Genomic DNA, 19,483 nt, shown 5'->3' with positions numbered 1-19,483 from the left:
GGGGCGAAATGCAAACTGAAAACTGTGACTGAAACAGAAGAATAATGGGTGATAAGGGTGCTATAATGCACCGGAACTACTAATTATTTAAAGTTGATGCCATACAAACATCGCAACCTGAATGCAAAGCAAGTTTTTTTTCATTGGAAGTTCTATAAAAATCTCAGCGCTGGCCTTTTGTGCACTCCAAACACAACTTGTACATTTTATTTTACATTTCAACGCTGAGAAGAAAGGAAGAGCAACACAAGGCTTAAAACCCAGTTTATTATAACAAATGTACAAGATCCGATCCATAAGAAATAACAGTAAACAAAAGGTATGAAGAAGACAAAACACAGTCTACGAGGATCTATACACAGTGGACAGGGTTTCTTTCCTTCCAGGTTCATCATGAGGTAAAAAGGAAACTTTTAACACTTCAGTCATTGGCACCAAACACCGCCAGAGCCTCTCCTCCTCTCCGTCTCTTCTTAAGCTGGTTATTTCATAACCAAGAAATACGTATTCATACAGTCTCCTTATCTCTGCGGAGAATATAAACCGGGCATCTCTTTACTCTGCCTCAACCAACCAGAACACACAGCTCTGTTACACTTTTTAAAATCGGGGGTTTGCTGTATTTTGTGTGCACTGCGGGCAGCACATGTAGGTTTCCGTCTGGGAAGTCGTGTTTTGGCCGTGGCGGTAAACAGAGTGGTTTATCCTCTGCGAAGACCATGCTGAGAGTAATTTACAGAATATTTTACAAACAGGCTCCTGGTTCCCTCTGTAACGTGCCTTTACTTGGTCAGCGCATGCTTTTACCAATGCAGTTTCACTGCAAACAACCAGATATCTCCTCAGCAGTCACTTTACACTTTTCTTTTTTTTTAAACATGCCAAGATTTTTTTTGCTGATTTTGTTAGAAAAAAAAAACTGTTGTGCCAACATGTTACTTCCCTACAAAAGAAAACTATAAGAAACTCATGCAATCCCAAAGAATTGCCCAATATATTTTTTTTCCCATGATTACAAAATGCCTCTAAATATATTACAGCAAAAACTACAGATATACACACAGACTGGTTCCAGCAGAGGTCATTGGTTTTGCTTTTTAATGTCCGTTCCCCTCCTAAAAACTGCAACGTGAAACTCCTAAACTTATTATGCTTAAATTTTCAGGATCTTGATCTGAGTTTGAAGGTCAAGATACTGAAAAAGAAAGATGTAAATAAAGACGTGTGCGGGAAGATCCACAAAGCAGAGTTAAAAAAAAAAAAGGGAAAATGAAGGCGTCTTATATTAAAACTGAGTGTTATTTTAGTCGATAAAAGCCAGGAGTCTGCAGGTTTAAAGAAAATAAGACACTGTACATTTTGCTCAAAGAGACTAACAAAAGGTTTAGATGTACAAAAAATACATAAAAACAAAACCACAAAGTAACAAATGAAATAAGATGACACTAGACTAAATCTGAGAGTTTTATCCTTTTGATTTTGTTTCCCAAAAACAAAAAGGGGAGTTCACCACCGGTGCTGTTCAGGTAATTACACATGAATATAACAATAAAAAAAAAAATCATTCAAATACAAAAGTTCTGGGGTTGAAAAATACACGTTGGTCACTTAATATCCATTCAAACAATAAAAAAGGTTGACTATATACTGATGGAATATTGATGGTGGAAAAGTCAGGGCAGCGTTTCCATCTACAACACCAGCTGGGCTTTGTTAAAGGTTAGCTTATCCAATATCTAATTTAGGCTTAAAAACGAGTTTAAAACGTTCCACAAATTCAAAGAAAAATAAGATCCTGGAGGAGGTTGGTTAGCTTGACACAAAGACTGTCGGTGAAAACGGTTTTTCATTTAGATCTCATTCGGCTACAAGAAATAATTCAGGAAGTCAAAATAAATAGAATATCCATCTAAACTTTGTAAAGATTTCATCATTAGCCACGTTCCTCACGCAGGAATGCATGTCGCCCGCCGCCTTTCAGGCCTTCGAGTGAGAGTTTGAGACGACTCTCAGCTACTAACACAACAGATGCAAAAATGTTTGTTTGCTGAGGCGGCCATCTTGAATCAGAGTGACTCTAAAAGTTCATCCAACGGTTACTTCAAGTGTTTCATTAAAAGTCGACCACTGGGTCATGACACTGTATCTGTATCTCGCCAACAATTACATGATCGCCCGCACTTCATGGCAGCAGGTGGTGACTGAAGCTCGATGGAAGTTAGGACCTCCAACAGTCCAAAACAAACAGTTAAAAACCTCGAGTGAAACTTTCCTTTCTAACATTTGTTTTTTTAAATAATTGTTTTTCTAAACCATCCGTTTTGTGGGATAATTCTGATAATTGTGGTTCATTCATTAAAGAGTGTCCACACTCAACAGTGCTGTGTTTTATACAGCAAAAAGTATCTTGTCCTGGGAAATCTCAAATGCTGTAAATTCAGCAGCTATTTTTTTAAAAGCAAAGAACAGAACAGTTCTGGAGTGTGTTGCATATTTAACGAGCTCACAAAGTCTGCCTTCTTAAAACAACTTCTGTTCATCTTATTTAAAAATAAAAAAAGTCTTTGTGAAAAACTAACCAAACCAGCCGCAGCTCTAAGGTTTCTTTCCTTCAGCAGAGGCTTTGAACCTCAGGTCAGTTATGGAATGATGTTTGACGAGTCAATTCGAGTCAGACTGACAACCGAGTTCAGACAAAAGATAAAAGATTTCAGTGCCAAATTTCCACACGGGTACGTTAGTGCTTAGGCAGACGCGCAGATAAAAAAAAAAAAAACAACATTTCAAAAACACTTGGATGAGAGGTGAAATGGCAAGGTTTGGCAGTGGAGCTGGATGATGTCAGCCGGTCGTTACGGGTCAAACAGGAAATGTTGTGTTGCTGCCGAGTCCCACAGGAACTGCCTCAGACCGTCGAGAACCGAGCTCCACGAGAAAAATAACAAAGAGGAAGTGTTGGTAGGGGAGGGAATAATAAAGTTAAGCCATATAAAAATACAATACCACAAAAAAAGGAAACAGTACACGTTTTCTGTTTTTACAACTGTTCGTTATTGCAGACGTAGTCCACGAGGTCCGTGACTCCTAACAGGTCGTCTTCGTCGTCATCCTGCGCCGACATTTCCTGGCCAACCAGACCGTTTGGTGCTATGGCAGCAGCTGGTGTAGAACTGATGGTTTTGGGCAGTTCCAGGTGTGGGATGAGGCCCGGAGCAGCGGGCGCGGGGCGGCTGATGAAGCACTCGAAACTCTTCGTTTCGCTCTGTCCGTTTGTGGGCTGCGGCTCAACGGGACCGGAGTCCGCCGGGCTCGTTCCCTTCGACTCCTCCTCCTCCATCTCCTCCTCCGCAGGCTTCTTCTCCTTCGGTTTCTCCTCCTGCGCCTCCTCGTCAGAGTCGTCCGAGTCAATGCGGTTCACCCGTTTACGGATGGGACGGTCCTCCTCCGAGGACGAGTCTGAGTCTGAGTCCGAGTCGTCCTCTTCGGAGGCTCGCCTGCGTTTTAGTGCTAGTCGTCTGTGCCGCTGCCGGGAGTCTTCTTCTGAGGAGTCCGGTCGTCTCTTTATCCTCCGATCCCTCGACTCGTCCTCAGAGTCTCGAGAGAAACTCGCTGGACGGACAAAAACAAAAACAGGTTACTTTAGCTTTCAGCAGCTCTGATTAGCTAACAAAGTTGCAACCATAACAAAAAAGATCTTAAAGTTTTTATTTATGAAGCACTAATTTCCAAAAAGTTATCTTATGCAACTTTTTGCAGAGGAGCTAAGGCTTGTGTACAAATTAAAACAGTTCAACCTTTTTATCCATATAACAGACCCTCCAGGATTTCACGATGTTGCGATCGCAACTATTAACGCAAAATCAAGCAAACCCCGCAAAACCGTAACTTTTTGCAACTTTGCCCAAAACACCGCAACTTTAACCCAATATTTATTGTTTCTAAAGTGATTCGCCACCGTTTCTGCGGTCTGGTCTCTTCTCTGTGGGTTTGTGTAGCGTGGAATACAAAATAACCCCAAATAACTCCGGAAGAAGACACATAACATCACTTCCTGTTAACATCAGAATGCCGGGAGCGTGCAGGAGCAGCGACCGAAGCCAAAATGTGCGCTAATGCTTCACATCTGCCCACAAAGATTTCAGCAAACCAGTTTCCTCCCCAGCTGCAGCTGTTTTGCACGTCCTGCAGTGTAATCATGGAACATAAACGCATCGACAAACACTTTGTGTCTGCAAAACATGTGAGGAGAGCTGCAGACCAGGGACAATCNGTCAGTTTAGAAGCTATCAAAGTTCTCAAATAAAGCACCTTTTGAGAATGTCAATGTTTGTTGGGAATTATCTTACAAAACTAGGAAGTATTTTTGGTTTAGATATTAAAAGTTATGGTTGTTTATTGATTTTAGTAAAAAAAAAAATCACAACTTTTAGGAAAATGCCCCGTGAAATCGGGCATTTTAGCCGCAACAATCACAAAAAATGCCTGCGAAATCCTGGAGGGACTGATATAATACTGAGCTCACTCAGTGCACTGTTATAAATAACTAAAGTCAGCAGATATCCTTTTTATTTAGCTCTTTTAAAAAGAAAAACACATCATCACACATGATGGGGACTCTCCTGTCTCTTCAGCATAAATCAGATCGACGTGTAGTTTTTAAACGCCGTGAGGTTCAGACCGACCGTCACTGTCGGAGCTCTCCTGGCGCCGTCTGGGTTTGACTTTGGCCCGTTTGGTTCCTGCCTGAGAGCCTTCAGACTCGGACGTCTCGCAGTAGTTCACCTCCTTCTTGTGGCTCCGCCGGGACCGCCGCCGACTCATGTCCAGGTCGCTGTCGCTGTAATCACTCGAGCCTTCAGTCACTGCAAACAAACAAAACAACACTTTTTACAAAAGCAAGGACGACCTGATGCTTAAAATTAAACCGTTTTTAACAAAATCCACCTGAATGTTTTTAGATGTAAACGCTGATGAGAAGACCGTGTTGGAACCAGAAGTTTACATACACTTTGCAAAAAGACAAACATTTTATTCCTCACTGTCTGACATTAAATGAGAATAAACCTTTCCTGTTTTAGGTCAGCTGGGATTCCTAAATTTAAATCTATTTGTTAAATAAGTAAACAACGAGAGACCTTTCTAATACTTTCTTCGAAGTCATAAGTCTGCATACACTGACATCACTGTCCCTTTAAACAATCTGGGAAAGCCCAGATGATGATGTCATTGCTTTGGAAGCTTTTGATTGGTTAGTTGACAACATTAGAGTTAATTGGAGGAACGCTGCGTCTTTCTGTGACATCATGGGAGAATCAAAAGACATCAGGAAGAGAAATGTCGACCTCGGGTTCCAGACGCCCGACAGTTCCACGTTTATACTTCAACAAGGACAAACAACGCGGGAACGTCCTTCCATCGTGCTGCTTCAGAAGGAGATGGGTTCCGTGTTCCTGAGATGTGAAATGTGCGCAATGGCCTCAAAACTCAAAACTTAAAAAGCAAAAGACTTTGCGAAGATGCTGTCATCATCCACGAGCTGAAAGGCCACTCGGTGAGGAAGAAGCCATTACTCCGAAAGCAACAAATCCAGATTACTGTTTGTAAACGAGGACAGCGACAAAGACCTGCGTTTTTGGAGACATTGTAGTTCGATGAAACTAAAATCGAGCCAATTGGCCATAATGACCATCATTAAAATGAGGGAAACATCTGGTTTCAACTGCAAACACAGCTCTGAAGGGTTAAATACCTATTTCATCTTCATCCACTTCATCATCCGTCTCCTCCTCGTCATCAGAGTACCACCTCGGCCTCCGCCTCTTCCTGGAGCTTTGCCTGCGTTTCTGTGGCCTCCTGCTCCACGAGGAGGAGTGATGTCTGCCGCTGTTGTTGCTGCCGAAGTCGCTGTCGTTCGAGTCCCGCTCCGTGTCCGGCTCCGAATCGTTGTCTGTTGCGACAAACTCTTCCTCCGAGCTGAAGCCAAACGAAAGCACAAAGGGTTCAGAACAGACCGAGGCCGGGAGGAGGTCGGCTGCCGGAGCTCGACCCGCACCTTTCGCTGAGGCGAAACTCTTCCTCGCTCTCCTCCTCGTCAACGGTGCTGTCGCTGTCCAGATCGTTGAGCCGCCGGCGTTTCTTCCTGCGCTGCGAGGGGTTGGGTCGTGGCGGCCGGCCGTTCTCTTTGCCCTCCTCTGATTGGAGGATGGTGGATATGTCTTTACCTCTGTGACCTGTGATGTTGGCCATGTCTTTACCTCGGCCAGCTCCTGCAACGGAGGAACAAAAAAAACTAAACCTTTTCATTCTTGGATTAAACAAGATAAACTTTAGAGGTTCTGGTTTGTAGATTTCTTAAAAAGGAAACTTTATTTATTTTGTTAAAGCTGCTTTAAACATTCCCCTACCTCCACCTTCTGCTTCCTTGATGTCTTCCTCAATCGCCTCCTCGATGGCCTCGTCGAATTCATCAAATCTGTAAAAAGAGCATGGAGGAGAAAGAACGAGTCAAAAATCCCTCCTCATAAGTGACATGTAGGACAGTTAAAGGCATCAGTCAGCCGTTACAGATGAATCCCTCCACGCAACAAAAAGAAGCGGCTAAAACTTTATGGGAGAAGATTGGGAGCGTGGCTGGTACGTCCTTCTTTGGCAGGATCATGGCAGACGTGGTTTCCAATGTGTTCAGTAAAGAAAACATTAGTTGGCTCAGCTTCATACTTTAACAGAAAGCCCCGTTTGTCGTGTACGAACAGAAAACCAATCCTGGTCCTGGAGGGCCACCATCCTGCAGGTTTTCATTGTTCCTCTGCTCCAACACACCTGATCTGAATCAATGGTTGATTAACAGGCTTCTGCAGAACAAGAAGAGGTGATTTAACCTCTGAATCAGGTGTGTTGGAGCAGAGAAACAGGGAAAACATGCAGGATGGTGGCGCTGAGGACCAGGATTGGAGACCCCTGCACTAAGGCCTTGACTAAGATATCATTTAAATTATTTTTTTTTGCTGTTTAAGGGGAAAAAAAACAAACAATCTATGCACAGGTAAGAATAGCCACGCAGGCTGTGGAACAAGGAGAGAAGATCCAGTTCATGGCTGATAATTCTCCCCAAACGACTGCAGCTCATGGTTTTTTTTTAAGTTTCAAGTCGTCCAACGTAAACAACCTTTTCAGCAGAAGGATGAAGTTTAAAAAGCATCAAGACAAATCCCAGCAGATGGAAGAAATTCGGAGAAGTTTGGAAATTCCAGAAACACAGTTTGCATCTTTTTCAACAGAAAAATAAAGTTCAGTTTTCTAAATATTCATGTTAGTGTGGAGAGGACCAAAGACGCCGTTTAATTTAAACAGAATCTCAGATTATTTTATTTTATATAAAGTTGCAATCATCGAATAATTTTGCTATCTAAATGAAGTTTTTTGTTGCACAGTTTGAAACAGGACTAGGAAAACTGGACAAAGAGTTGAAACAACGGCAGAACCGTTTGGACGCCGGCCGCCGACTGGTCGTTAAAAACATTTCAAACCTGTAGCTGATATTCTTCTTCGCCCTCGTTGACCTTCGACCCCAGCTCCTGCTGCGCTTCGACTCTTTCTTCTCTTTGATAACGATCTCTGGCTTCTTCTCCTCCTCTTCTTCCTCCTCCACCCCCAGCTCCACCTGCGAGGAGTTTTAGGGACGTTTTATTTTGAAAAACATGAGCGGGCGAACCGTCTGCCTCCGTGCAGCCTCGGGGTTTTACTTACAGAGGGCGTGATGATGTTCTCTACGCTGATTCCTACATAAATTAGACGCTCTTTCCTGCAGGACACGAGAGCAAACATTACAACCAAATTTAAAAATCAAAAATTATTTCTTTCACTGTTTAGGGTCAAGCTTACGGAGGACCAGAACCGACAAAATCCAAAATAAAAACAGAAATAAAGTAATTATTGCCAACAAATGCAAAGAAAAAAAGACTTTTAGGCAATTATTGTGATTTAAAATGTGGCATAAATAATTAACTGTATTTTATTTGAACTAGGGGTTGAACCAATTAGTCGACTAGTCGACTCTAGGACGTCTCGCGAGTTTTTACATTTCATGTCGACTAGTCGCAGTCATGTGATTGCCGGTGGTGACAGCCTGTGCTGATCTGACAGCACAGTATACGTCACAAGACACAAGAAAAATAAGTTAATACATTAGTTTAAATGATATGTAGATGGATGCATATTTGTGGTTTTACAGTGTTTTTAAAAGGAGATGGAGTTGCAGCTGCAGTCAACTACAAAATACGAGCCGTCTAAAACTCGCCCCCTTCCCGCTAAGGATGTCACTTAGCCGGCTCGCGAGTGTCTTTGTCACGACGATCTAACTAATACATTATGATGTTATGTTGCTGATTAAATAAAGATCTGTGGTAATGACAGCTGCTGATTAAATAAAAGCCTGTAGTTGGTAATGACAGTGTATACTTGTCTGACATATATATAGCCGTGAGTTCGTGCTAAGAATGACACTTCGTGCTTAGAAGTGTCATCAGATCAGCTGTCAGAAGTGTATGACAGTCTGACAGCAGATCTGACAGAACACTGGCTACAAAATGGCGTCTTCAAAACAGATCGAGGACAAGCCTGCATCTTGTCAAACAGGTAGAAATTCGTCAACAGTGTGGAAATATTTCACTAAAGATGACTCTTCTGGTTTAACTACCGTAACATGCAAAATCTGCAAAGCTGTGCTGAAGTACAACAAAAGTACGACCGCGATGCACAGTCATTTGAAAAGGCATCCGCTAATGCTAGCTCCTGAACAACCGGCTCGATCCAGTCAGTTGTCAGTAACTTCATTCATGAAACGCCCAGCTGTGACAGGACACCGGCGGCAGCAAATCACAAATTTGCTTGTGAATTTCATTGTCAAAGACATGAGACCACTAGCTGCTGTCCACGGAGAAGGATTTAGAGATTTGCTACAGTTTTTCGAACCTAGCTAGGGGTCAATATTTGCCGTGAAAATAGCTAATAAAGCCTCCAAGTAGTTGTGAAGAGTTTTTGCGCTTACGTCACTATGACGTCACCGCGACTAGTCGACATCGACTCGACTATTATCATGATGTAGTCGACCTTAAAAATATGTAGTCGTTCAACCCCTAATTTGAACATGAAATATTAATAACTAGCAGCATTAAAAAACTCGAAATTTTACATAAAAAATAAAATTTGAGCACAGTTAAATGTATAAAAACACAAGAATTATAAAAATATTAAAAGATATTACCCATAACATCTGCTGAAAGTGATGATTTCCATAATGGCTTTGTTCGTTTTAACCTTTTTGGTTCTTTTATATCTTTATATAATATAATGTCACAAATCACTGACCTAAAAAAGGACTACCAGAGCAACAAAATGTTTTATTTATTCTCACCTTCTCTCGGCCCGTTCCTTCTTTTTCAAGGCAGCGTCAAGGTTTTGGAGCTGCTCCTCCAGTTTGTCGCAGAGTTGCTTCTACAGATGGGATTAATGAAACCTTAATCACGTTTAATTTCCTTTCAAATCTTTAATGTTTTTACCCTTCCGGCGGGTACGTACGTGCTGACAGGGAGGGCAGAACCATTCTCCGTCGGGGATGATCATGAGGGGAGGTCTGAGACAAGCCGTGTGGTAACCGCTGTCACACGAGTCACACAGCAAGATCTGGAAAAGAAACGCAGACGCACGGAGAAAAGATGCTTACTTACCGAGCAGAAACAAAATTGCCATGAAAGAGTTTTTCACTTGCACAGACTTGATACAATACACGACCTGAAATCAAGGTTTGAAGTGGGAAAAGTGGATTTTAAGTTTAGTTTCTAGATGAGTTTTTTCTCATGAGTTTGAATCTCAATTTGTAAAATAGATCCTTTAAGAATCCCATTTTCTTCTTTGTTGATGTGCCTTTTTAAAAAAAACTGCTTTAAAATCTTTAAACTAATAAATTTAATGTATAAATACAGATGACGGAAAGTAACCCACCAGCTCGGGATGATTTGGAAGACCACAGTGTTTGCAGGGGTCGTCGTTAGGAGTTAGATCGTCGTCGGAGGATGTGGAAGAGTCCGAGCTCCGCCTCTCTCTGTTCCGGTTCCGCCTCTTCCTGCTCCGCTCGACCTTGTAGTCCTCGTCGCTGTCATCCTCTTCCTCGCTCTCGTCCTCCTCACTGCACTCCTCGTCACTGTTTTCGTCCTCATCCTCCGAGTTTTTCTTTTTCCGGCGCGTTCGCGTGTTGGACCATCGAGCTCTCCGCCTCTTTCTTCCCTGGAAACAAACATGGCTGCGTGTTTCGATATCGATTAGCGATAATTGAAAAGTAGGGATGTTTTTATTCTTACCTTGGGTTTGGGCTGACTCTCCTGATCGGCCTTCTTCTCTTTGGGTTTCCTTTGAACAGTCTTTATGTCAGCCTCCTCCTCATCCTCCTCTTTATCTCTCTCCTTCTCCTCTTTGTCGTCTTCCTGTTTTTGTGGCGGCGCGGCGGCCTTCTCTGTCTTTTTGTCCTGAATCTCCACCGCCTTCTGCGTCGGTTTGGAGATCCGCGGTGACCTTCGAAGACATCTCCCGGTGTTCGTGTCCGACTCGGAGTCTCCCTGACGTTCTTCCCTCTGAAGCTCGGCTTTCCTTCGATGCACCGGAGGCCTGTTTTTCCGACGAGGTCCTCGATCTGACGGAGCCTCACCACCGTTTTCCACCTCTTTCGTTTTGCTTTTGCCATCCTTCTCTGAGGGAACGTTGGCGGATTCTCCTTTGCTCGCCTGTTTGTTGTTCTCCTCGGGGGACTCTGGGACATCAGGGTCTTTGTTCGTTTTTTGGAGCTCAGATTCATTATTTGTTGAGGTTTCAATCTGAGCTTTTTTATCCTCCTTCGCTTCACGTTTTAAGACCTCATCGGTTAAAGAATCGTCTTTTTCTTTGTCTTTTGAAAGCTCGCCGTCCTCGGCAGCATCCGCCATACTTTCTGATGACGGATTCTCCGCTCTGGTCTTCTTTGAGTCTTCCTCAGCCTCTTTCTTTTGTCTTTGAGACGCTTCATCAGTTTCCTCACAGGCGTTTGTCTTTTTGGCTGGACTGGACGGTTTATCTCTGCCTTCGCTTGTGTCCTCTGTCGTCTTACTTTCGACGGAGTTCTCCTCCGTTTTCTCACCCTTTTCTGGTTCTGTCAGATCGTGTTTAACGTCCAGCGTCTCTTCTGCGGCCGGTTTGGACTCGGGGTCGCTTCCTGTGGTAACGTCTCGTGTCGTGTGATCGTCGCAGTTGCTAACTTCCCTTACGTCTTCGGGATTTTCTGTCCTTTTCTGGGAAACTTGATCCGGAGTCGCTTCTTTGTCGTCCCTCTTCTCGGACGGTTTACACAATTCTGATTCTTCTAGAGCAGCAGGAGGCGCCACGCTCTCCTTAACGCCGTCCGTTTCTTCTGATTTGTCGCCGGTTAATGATTCGTCTGTCGTTTTAATGACACGTTGTGATGAAGTGGCTTCAGATTGAACAGATTTCTCCGGAGGATCTTTGTCTGCAGACTGTGTCTCAGTTGGAACAGATTCTGACTTCTCTTTCAGAGCAGACGGATCGGATTTGTCGATATTTCTTTCGGATGTGTCTGTTTTAGCCGATTCCTCAGTCCGGTTTGATTCGGACGCGTCGGAGCTCCCCTCCGACTCAGCTTCTTTGGATTTGATTTCATGATTTGAATTTAAGTTGTCTAACGTATCAGCTTCTTTTAAGTTTGTCTTGTTTTCTGTAGAAGGGACTTCTCCGTCTGCTGATTTGGATTCTTTCATTTTTTCAGGATTTTCATGATTAGATGATTTCTCGACCCCATTATTTAAGTCTTTACAAACAGATATTTGTTCTTTTGATGGTTGGGAAGATTCGTGAGCTTCCCTTTTTTCGGTTCCCTTCTCGTCTTGCACATCTTCTGTTCTTTTCGAGTCACTTTGCTGCGATTTGGCTTCCGTTGTAACCTCCGCCCTACAAGCCTTGTCCTTCTCGTCTTGCGGTCCATCTTTGTCCACGGCTGGAAGGGCGTTTTCTACGGATTTATGCGTCTGCTCTTCGTCAGCAGCAGATTCTTTCAGTGACTCTCTCTCTGACGGAGGCTGAACTTCACCGTTAACTTGATCGTTGACTCTCTGGATCTTCTGTGATTGTTCAGGACCTTCAGAAGCCTCCTTCAGGGTAGTAACCGACGGATTTTGTGGCGGTATGGACCCGTTTTTTTCGAAGTCCTCACTAAACTTCATTCCCCGTTTTTTCAAAGGGATTTTGGCCTGCTGGTCGTTTTTCATGGCGTGTTGGATCTCCTCCGAGCGGTTCCTCGCGGCCTCCTCTCCTTTTTCTGCCTTGACCGGCGCACACGTCGTCTCGCAGGACGGCGCTGGTTTACTTGACACCGGTTTAATGTCCGTCGCCTCCATCGGCTCCTCTTTGATGCTCTGAGCTTTGGTGCTGATGTTTTCTGAGACGACTTCGGCCTCAGGTTTGCTTTCAACGATGCCGTTCAGCGACAGTTTGGTCTCAGACGCTTCTGATTTCAGTTTGTCCTCCTGCGTCTCTTCAGTCTTTTCCGGACAAACAGCCTTTTCTGAGTCCTTGCCCTCTTCATCCAATGTGTCCTCGGCCTTTTTAACGTCCCCTAAAAGTTATTCATATAATGGCTCAAGTTTAAATTCTTAGAACTTGATTAGGAACAAAAAAACCTTTTCATAAAGCAGAAAAAGCTCTTTCAAACTAACTCCTACTGCTCCTAAGCTTCTAAATACATCAAAATGTTTTCTGCCTTAAATGACGATAAAACGTTGATTGATTGGAAGAAAAACTAAAAGCAGAAACAATATTTTTTTAAAAAAGTGAACACAATTAAACAGAATTTTTGATAATCAGTTTGTAAAAAGGTTATTATTCTGATTTTTACCTTTATTTTCTGTTTCTTCGCCGTCCTCTTCATTGTTAGGTTTGTTTTTCTGTTCCTCGTATTTTTTCAACAGCTCGGGGTCGATTTGTGTCTTCAGCAAGGCAACAATTTCAGCCAAGTCGTTTCTATTTCTAAAGAGAAAAAAATTGATTTTAAACGATTATTTTAAATAAATTCTGATGTAGGAATTTCCTGACTTTAACCAAGTCAAAACAAACATGCAAGGAAACAAATTTAAATGATTTCTTTTTGAATGTTAGAATTTAATCTGTATTTTAAGATGTTTGAAGTGGGATTATTATATCTGCTGACCTGACGATGCACTTCCACGACGCTCCATCCAAGTCGTCCTGCTCCTCCACGTAAACGCGCACGTTGTCGTCCTGGTCCAGCTGGAACCAGTACATCTGCCCGTCTTTGTCCCGGCCGATCGGCTGCAGGCGCATTTTGTCGGGGTCCTCATCGTTGATGGCGGTCTTGAACTTCACGTTGTCGTCGAACTGACACTCGCACAGATACTGAAGAGAGAGCGGGGACCGAGTCACGCACAAGGCCAACGGGCGATCTAATCACGCGGCGTACAGAGATACATTTGAAAAGGTGAACACAGAAATCCAGATTTTAAAGATTTGGTAGTTTCAGGAAGGATAAGGCATCCAGGAAGCTGCCTCTTTTACACCGGCTCTAATTCAGAAGTCCGGCTCTACTCGGCTCGGCTCGATAAAGAATGCATCGTGTTTACACCGGCCAGTTTGGTCGGTAGCAGAGGAACGCCTCCTTTAAACTTATGGGGATTCTCCTGAGACTTCAGGAAGAGAGGCGCAGTGGAAGAAATGCTCTGGATGCCGCGATTGTTGTACGGAGTAGGACAGCTGTTATCCGCTGGAGATTTCAGGCTTTACAGCGCCTTCAGCTGGGGGACAGACGGCTAAACGTTGCAGGATAAGCTAACGCTGTTGTTTCTATTCCTACTGTACGCCCTTTATGCTTGCATCTGGCCACACCCACGACCAATGAGTGAACAGGAGCTAAGCTTGCGCCGCCCACCAAAGCAGGGCCGACCCAGCTGGCCCTACTCTGAAGCAGGGACCAAAAAAGCAGAGACCGGCCTCGAAAAAATGCCAGTGGAAACACGCGCAAAGCAAGCGGAGTAGAGTGGAGCCGGGACCTTTAGAGCCGGTGGAAAAGGGGCATTACAGATAAATCAGAAATGTATTTAAGCTGAGATACCTGGCTTCTGATTTGGAGTATTTTATTAGATTTGATATTTTACAGGTCAAACAGAATCACGGGCCACAAGTTGATAATAACTTCCTGTCTGAACAGATTCTTACAGTTAAATCCTCTCAAGTAGACAAAAACAAGCTCCTTCTTCAAGATAGAAGCTAAAAACAACCCAGCAAACAGAAATTTATGGTAAATGGACTGCACTTATATAGCACCTTTCTAGACCACTCAAAGTGCTGTATAACACAACCTGCCCTCATTTATTCATCCACTCACACATTCATACAGCACCTCTACAAAGCTAATCTTAATAAATCATCCTGCAGAGTCAATCAGAGCTTTAGATCACATTCATACACAGATGAGCACACATCAGAGGCAGTGAGGGGTTCAGTGCCTTGCCCAGGGACACTTTAACATGTGGTGTTTGTATTGTTGATAATAGGCAACTTTGTATTTGTCCCACTGTTAAAATAGAGGTAATTATACAACCAATATCAATAAAATCTAACTATAAATATCAACAATTGCTGTTGTGGATGACTTTAATTCTTGTTAATAATGATAATATTCAGGAAACCTGATTATAATATGTTTGTTACTTAAACCTAATTACATTTAAGTTTTGTTTGCAATTATTCAGACTTCTACAACTACAAAAAAAACAGTTTAAAAGTTGTCAATAAGCCATCAGTGAAGTTATGAGTTACATTGACTTTTCTACTTTTTTATATATAATGACAAAAACAACAACTAAAGTTTCTTCTGAACATGAATAAAAAGGCCGTCAAAGTGAGCGTGTTCTCACTTTAAGTATCCCCGTCTTGCACTCCATCGTCAGCTCCTTGTATCCCTTCTGTTCGAGTTCCCACGCCCAGGTTGTGTTGACGTCCTGACATATCTGCAACAGAAACCAGAGCGCTAAGCGACACACAACGCAGGATTGTTAAAAAAAAAAAAAGGAAACCGTTTACTGCGTCTGAACGCAGATTAACAGACACTTCTGCCTTCATCCTCCCATCACTCTGATTTTTTTTAAAGCAGCACATTAACACCAATAACAGCAAGTTGTTTTGTATAATTAGTCCTATTATTGTCAATAAGGAGTAGGAAATATATTGCATCGTTGTGTGTTTTTTTGTTTTGTCTTCCTGAGTCGTTTAAACGCAGCACAAACCTAAAAGTCTCAAATGTCTCCTCTGGAGATCATCCTGCTGCGACAAACTGGACAAAATAATAAATCTGTTACAGAAATGATGGATGTTCTGAGCAGATCTCGAGACTCAGACTGGGTCTTGATATTTGTTTTGATAAATTTAAGGTTTTTAGACATTTAACCCCAGAATAAAGTTGTCTGGGCTGACATTTTGCTCATGTTTGGAGTGACGTTCTGTCCAACGGTGATCGATAGTTAGCACCGTATCTGCTGTGAAACTGGTTATGGAGCACAGAGTTCAGAGAAAAATTAAATCCAGAAAATCCAGACCCTTCCCCGTCTTATAGCGTTGTTTTTTCTAAAGCAAATAAAATAGATTCAGCAGACAAATCAGACAAAGGACACCTACATTTGTGTAGTTCAACGTTTGGTTGAGAAAATGGTGATCAATTAAACAAATCGAGCCAAAGTGTAGAGATTTAATGACAGCTGATACAGCATGCTTTCACACCAGTAGGACATTTTTGAGCAAGAAGGTGGATTTTTTCATCTTTCTTCATGACTGATGTGACAGCTGACAAACACTAACTATTGATAACTATTCAACAAAACATCACCTCAAAAATTATGACAGAACTTGGACAAAATGTCTGCTGTGTGGAAATAATAATAAACCAGCCAATTATAATGTCTGCACGTCTAAAACTGCAGTAAGAGATGAACAAAAGCTTAAACTTTTCTTTGTTTCTCTGTAATGGATGTGAATCGTAAAAATGCTCCAAGATGTGTTCAAAACCCTCCCGATTCTAAAATAACTTTCTCCCCCTCATTAACATACAAGTTAACACTTTACCAGCTGTACAATTAACTAGTATGTTTAAAAAGTACTTGTCAAAAGACAAAATTATGCAAAGAGGACTTAATAAAGAACTACTGCTTGTTAGATTGGAATAAAACCAGTTTCCTGGAGTCTAAAATGTTATTTTACTGAGGAAAAAACACCTGTGAAGATTGGATCAGGTGTCTTCAGCCTCCTGAGACCCTGCGTCCTCACGTGGGGACACAAATAAATTATTCTGTTCAGTTTAGACCCAATATTTGAACTACTAATTGCTCAAAAACAGCGACTGATTTTTACGTCTCCTAATCTCAAATAGCTAGGAGGGAAATGAAGAAGCTCACCAAACCAGAGCTAAAGACTCAGCAGGTTAAGATGAAGATAAAGTGGACTCTGGGTGCGACGGTGATGGAGGGACACGTGCTGTCCCAACAACACCCCATCGATCAGCAAATACCTGATCCAGAAACTACAAACAAGTCGTGCTGGTAGACAGCCAGTCCTTTTTGTTTACACTGACTGAGCTTCTAGAAGTTCATACTGACCTGCTGCTTCTGAGAAACCCAACACCTGTTATCTTTGTGCTGAACGATTAGAGCATATACATTAAAGCTACAAATAAACTCTAAAATCTTTGAAAGATGACGCTGAAGTTGAACTTGCAGCAGAAAAGGAGAATTTATCAAACATCTGGTTTAAAAGTTTGATTGTTGTCCCTGTTTCGCTTCGGTGAACCTTAGATTTAAAGATACACGTCCAACCATTCTGTGGATTTCATAGATGTAAAATAAACAAAAAGATGCCAAATGTATAAAAAAATAGATTAGCATCTTCTCTGTGTGATAATCTAGGAAACGTGACAAAAGCGATGGATGATATTAGGGTTCGGAGCTTGAGCTGCACAGAACAAACTCTGTTCTTTTAGGAAAACCCAAGAACCAAAGTAAAACTCACGATGGGCAGAGGAACCTGAACGACCGACTGAGACATCGAACACAAACACTCGGGTCCGAACGTTTACCTTGGCCAGATACTTCTCCCATCTGTCTGCAGACACCGACTTTCCAATCTTCCTCAGCAGCTTGACGTGAAGATCAACCAGCAGCTTTGGAACTGAGGAGACGAAAAGAATGTCGAGTGGTTAACCTTTTTACACCAAAACACAGAACATGGGCAGGTTTTAAAAGCAAAGAACAAAGAACTGCAAAGTTACCATCAATCCGTGGTAACAATCAGTGCTCGCAAAGACAAATAAAAATACACACACATTTTATATATATTATGTGCTTAAACAATCAAGTAAAGATGCTGCTGTTCCATAATTTATATTTGGAAGCTTTGTGTTTCCTAACCAAAACAATAACAATATGGTCGTAAAAATCTACCAAGTATTTTTGAAATGCTCTGTTCTGCCAGAGTCCTCATCCTGCAGAGAAAAACTGAATAATGATCAGAAAACCTGTTGGCTTTGAAAATAACAACAGATTTAAAACAAATTGTAAGTTTATCATCTAAAAAAAAGGAAAAATTTACACTTTACAAACTGAGTTGATTTAAATTAATATTTTTCTTACTATGACCTGTTTCTACTATTTTCATATGACAAGGATTAGACGTGGTAAAACTACAATAAAGTCAAATAAAAAAACAGGATCTGAGATGATAAATAATTCCACTTCATATAAGTGAATAAAGGGGATTGTGGATTAAAACAAACTAAACAAAAACAGGCAGAAATGCATCTAAGGGTAAGTAGACAATCTCAGCTTTCATCCTTTGTTCGTTTAATTTCTGAGAAATGTCATTTGATAACATGTTGCTATGAAATAAACAACACTGTGCTCACATTTATTACCATTACATGCAGGTATTTACAATAAAGCTTCTGGGAATAAACATAAATTGGAGTGCTACTCGATTGAAAGCATGATAAAACACAGGAGACGACTTTCTAATTTTATGATAAATAATATAAAACGAGACAAATGGTGCCACTTGAACGCACGAGGTGACGCCACATGTAAATTAAGAGGCAAAAATTAAAACCCAATCAGGAGCGCCTCAAACCGGAAGCACATAAGAACTGTCAATTTGCTGCAACACGCACAGGAAGTTGAAGCACAGCTGTGTTACGTTTATTAAATAAACAGTTCTAAAAACGCGACTCAAAGCGTGTGCGTGGAAGCTGTTAAGTTAAAGTAACGTAAACATGTTACAAGAACAGCAGCAGTTAAGCAGAAGGAATCCGTTAAGCGACACGAACTCTTATTGTGAAAGCTTCAACCGGATGTTCTCGCTGTTGCGGCTCACTCCGCAGAAGCTCGGCTAACCACTGCCTTGGCAACATATTTTAACTGTTATTAAAGTGCACAATTCCCGTCCCGTTTCACGCCCCGACGTGCTTGGTCGCAGTTTAATAAAATCCACAGTTTGTTACGTGAACTACGGCAACGTTCAAACAAGTGTTTTCACCGCGCATTTCGTGTCTGTGTTGTTGTGAGAGAAGCAGCGGCAGCAGATAAAGGCTGTGGGGGGAAAAAAAAGCTCAATTCAAAAGCTAAAAAGTGACAGAAAACATCGAATAATTCGGCGGGTATGCATTGAGATCAGCGTCTAGATCTGCCCAGAAGCGTTTTCCACTTCGAACGGCGGATCTGGGTCGCAGTTAGCTTGTATTTAAGTAAACACGGAGGCTAAAAAAACACACAATAACACAGCGAAGCTAGCGTTAGCTCGTAGCTCCATTATCATTAATGCAACGCTGAAGCCTCTCCTCGTCCTCGCGACCAGCTGCGCGTTTTTCCGCCCCACCTGAGGATGTGTCCTGCAGGTATCTCTCCAGCTGAGGAAAGGTGAGCTCCGGTAAGTCCAGTAAGGCTCCGTACCGCTCCAGGAAAGAGCAAACCACGGCGTAATTCGGACACAAACCGGGGGAAGGACTCGCCGTTGCCGCCGAAGCAGCCATCTTTTTCCACACCAGTGTCAAGCCAGCGGGAATTAGAGGCGCCACTTCCGGTGTTAACAAAATAAAACGGCACCGGAACAAGACAAAGAAATATTAAGCATTTGTTTTGTTTTCTTCAAATACTTATATACTTGCTTAAATACTTACTTATACCATCTTATTTTATCTGCGTTTATACTTGTAAAAAAAAGCTTTGAATACAATAATGTAATATAATAAATACATATATACCATAAATCAGAGTTCAGTGGCTTCATCAGGCAAAAACAAACTTTCTAAAAATGGTCAGGATTTAAAAAGAAGCACAAAAATAAATAAATACATACTTTTAATATCAGCTGATGTTAAGTATTTCATGTGAACAGT

General features: G+C 42.1%; 1 protein-coding gene across 1 annotated transcript; it reads right to left on the bottom strand.

Annotated features, from left to right (window-relative positions):
• Nucleotides 1-247: 247 nt before the first annotated feature.
• rsf1b.1 (remodeling and spacing factor 1b, tandem duplicate 1) lies at nt 248-19,153 on the bottom strand. Its single transcript, XM_017429179.3, has 16 exons — nt 18,964-19,153; nt 17,174-17,265; nt 14,967-15,059; nt 13,244-13,449; nt 12,932-13,062; nt 10,356-12,652; nt 10,000-10,281; nt 9,577-9,681; nt 9,413-9,492; nt 7,747-7,801; nt 7,527-7,660; nt 6,405-6,472; nt 6,053-6,266; nt 5,750-5,973; nt 4,683-4,862; nt 248-3,609 (listed from the first exon to the last, which is right to left on the bottom strand). Exons 1-16 carry the CDS (start codon nt 19,115-19,117, stop codon nt 3,038-3,040), a joined length of 4,887 nt encoding a protein of 1,628 aa, XP_017284668.1. The 5' UTR covers nt 19,118-19,153; the 3' UTR covers nt 248-3,037.
• Between the last annotated feature and the right edge of the window lie 330 nt (nt 19,154-19,483).

The sequence above is a fragment of the Kryptolebias marmoratus genome, linkage group LG13 (genome assembly GCF_001649575.2).
Source record: "Kryptolebias marmoratus isolate JLee-2015 linkage group LG13, ASM164957v2, whole genome shotgun sequence".
Taxonomy (NCBI): domain Eukaryota; kingdom Metazoa; phylum Chordata; class Actinopteri; order Cyprinodontiformes; family Rivulidae; genus Kryptolebias; species Kryptolebias marmoratus.
Note: the sequence above shows the minus strand (reverse complement) of the source record. Positions and strands in the feature narration are given on the sequence as shown.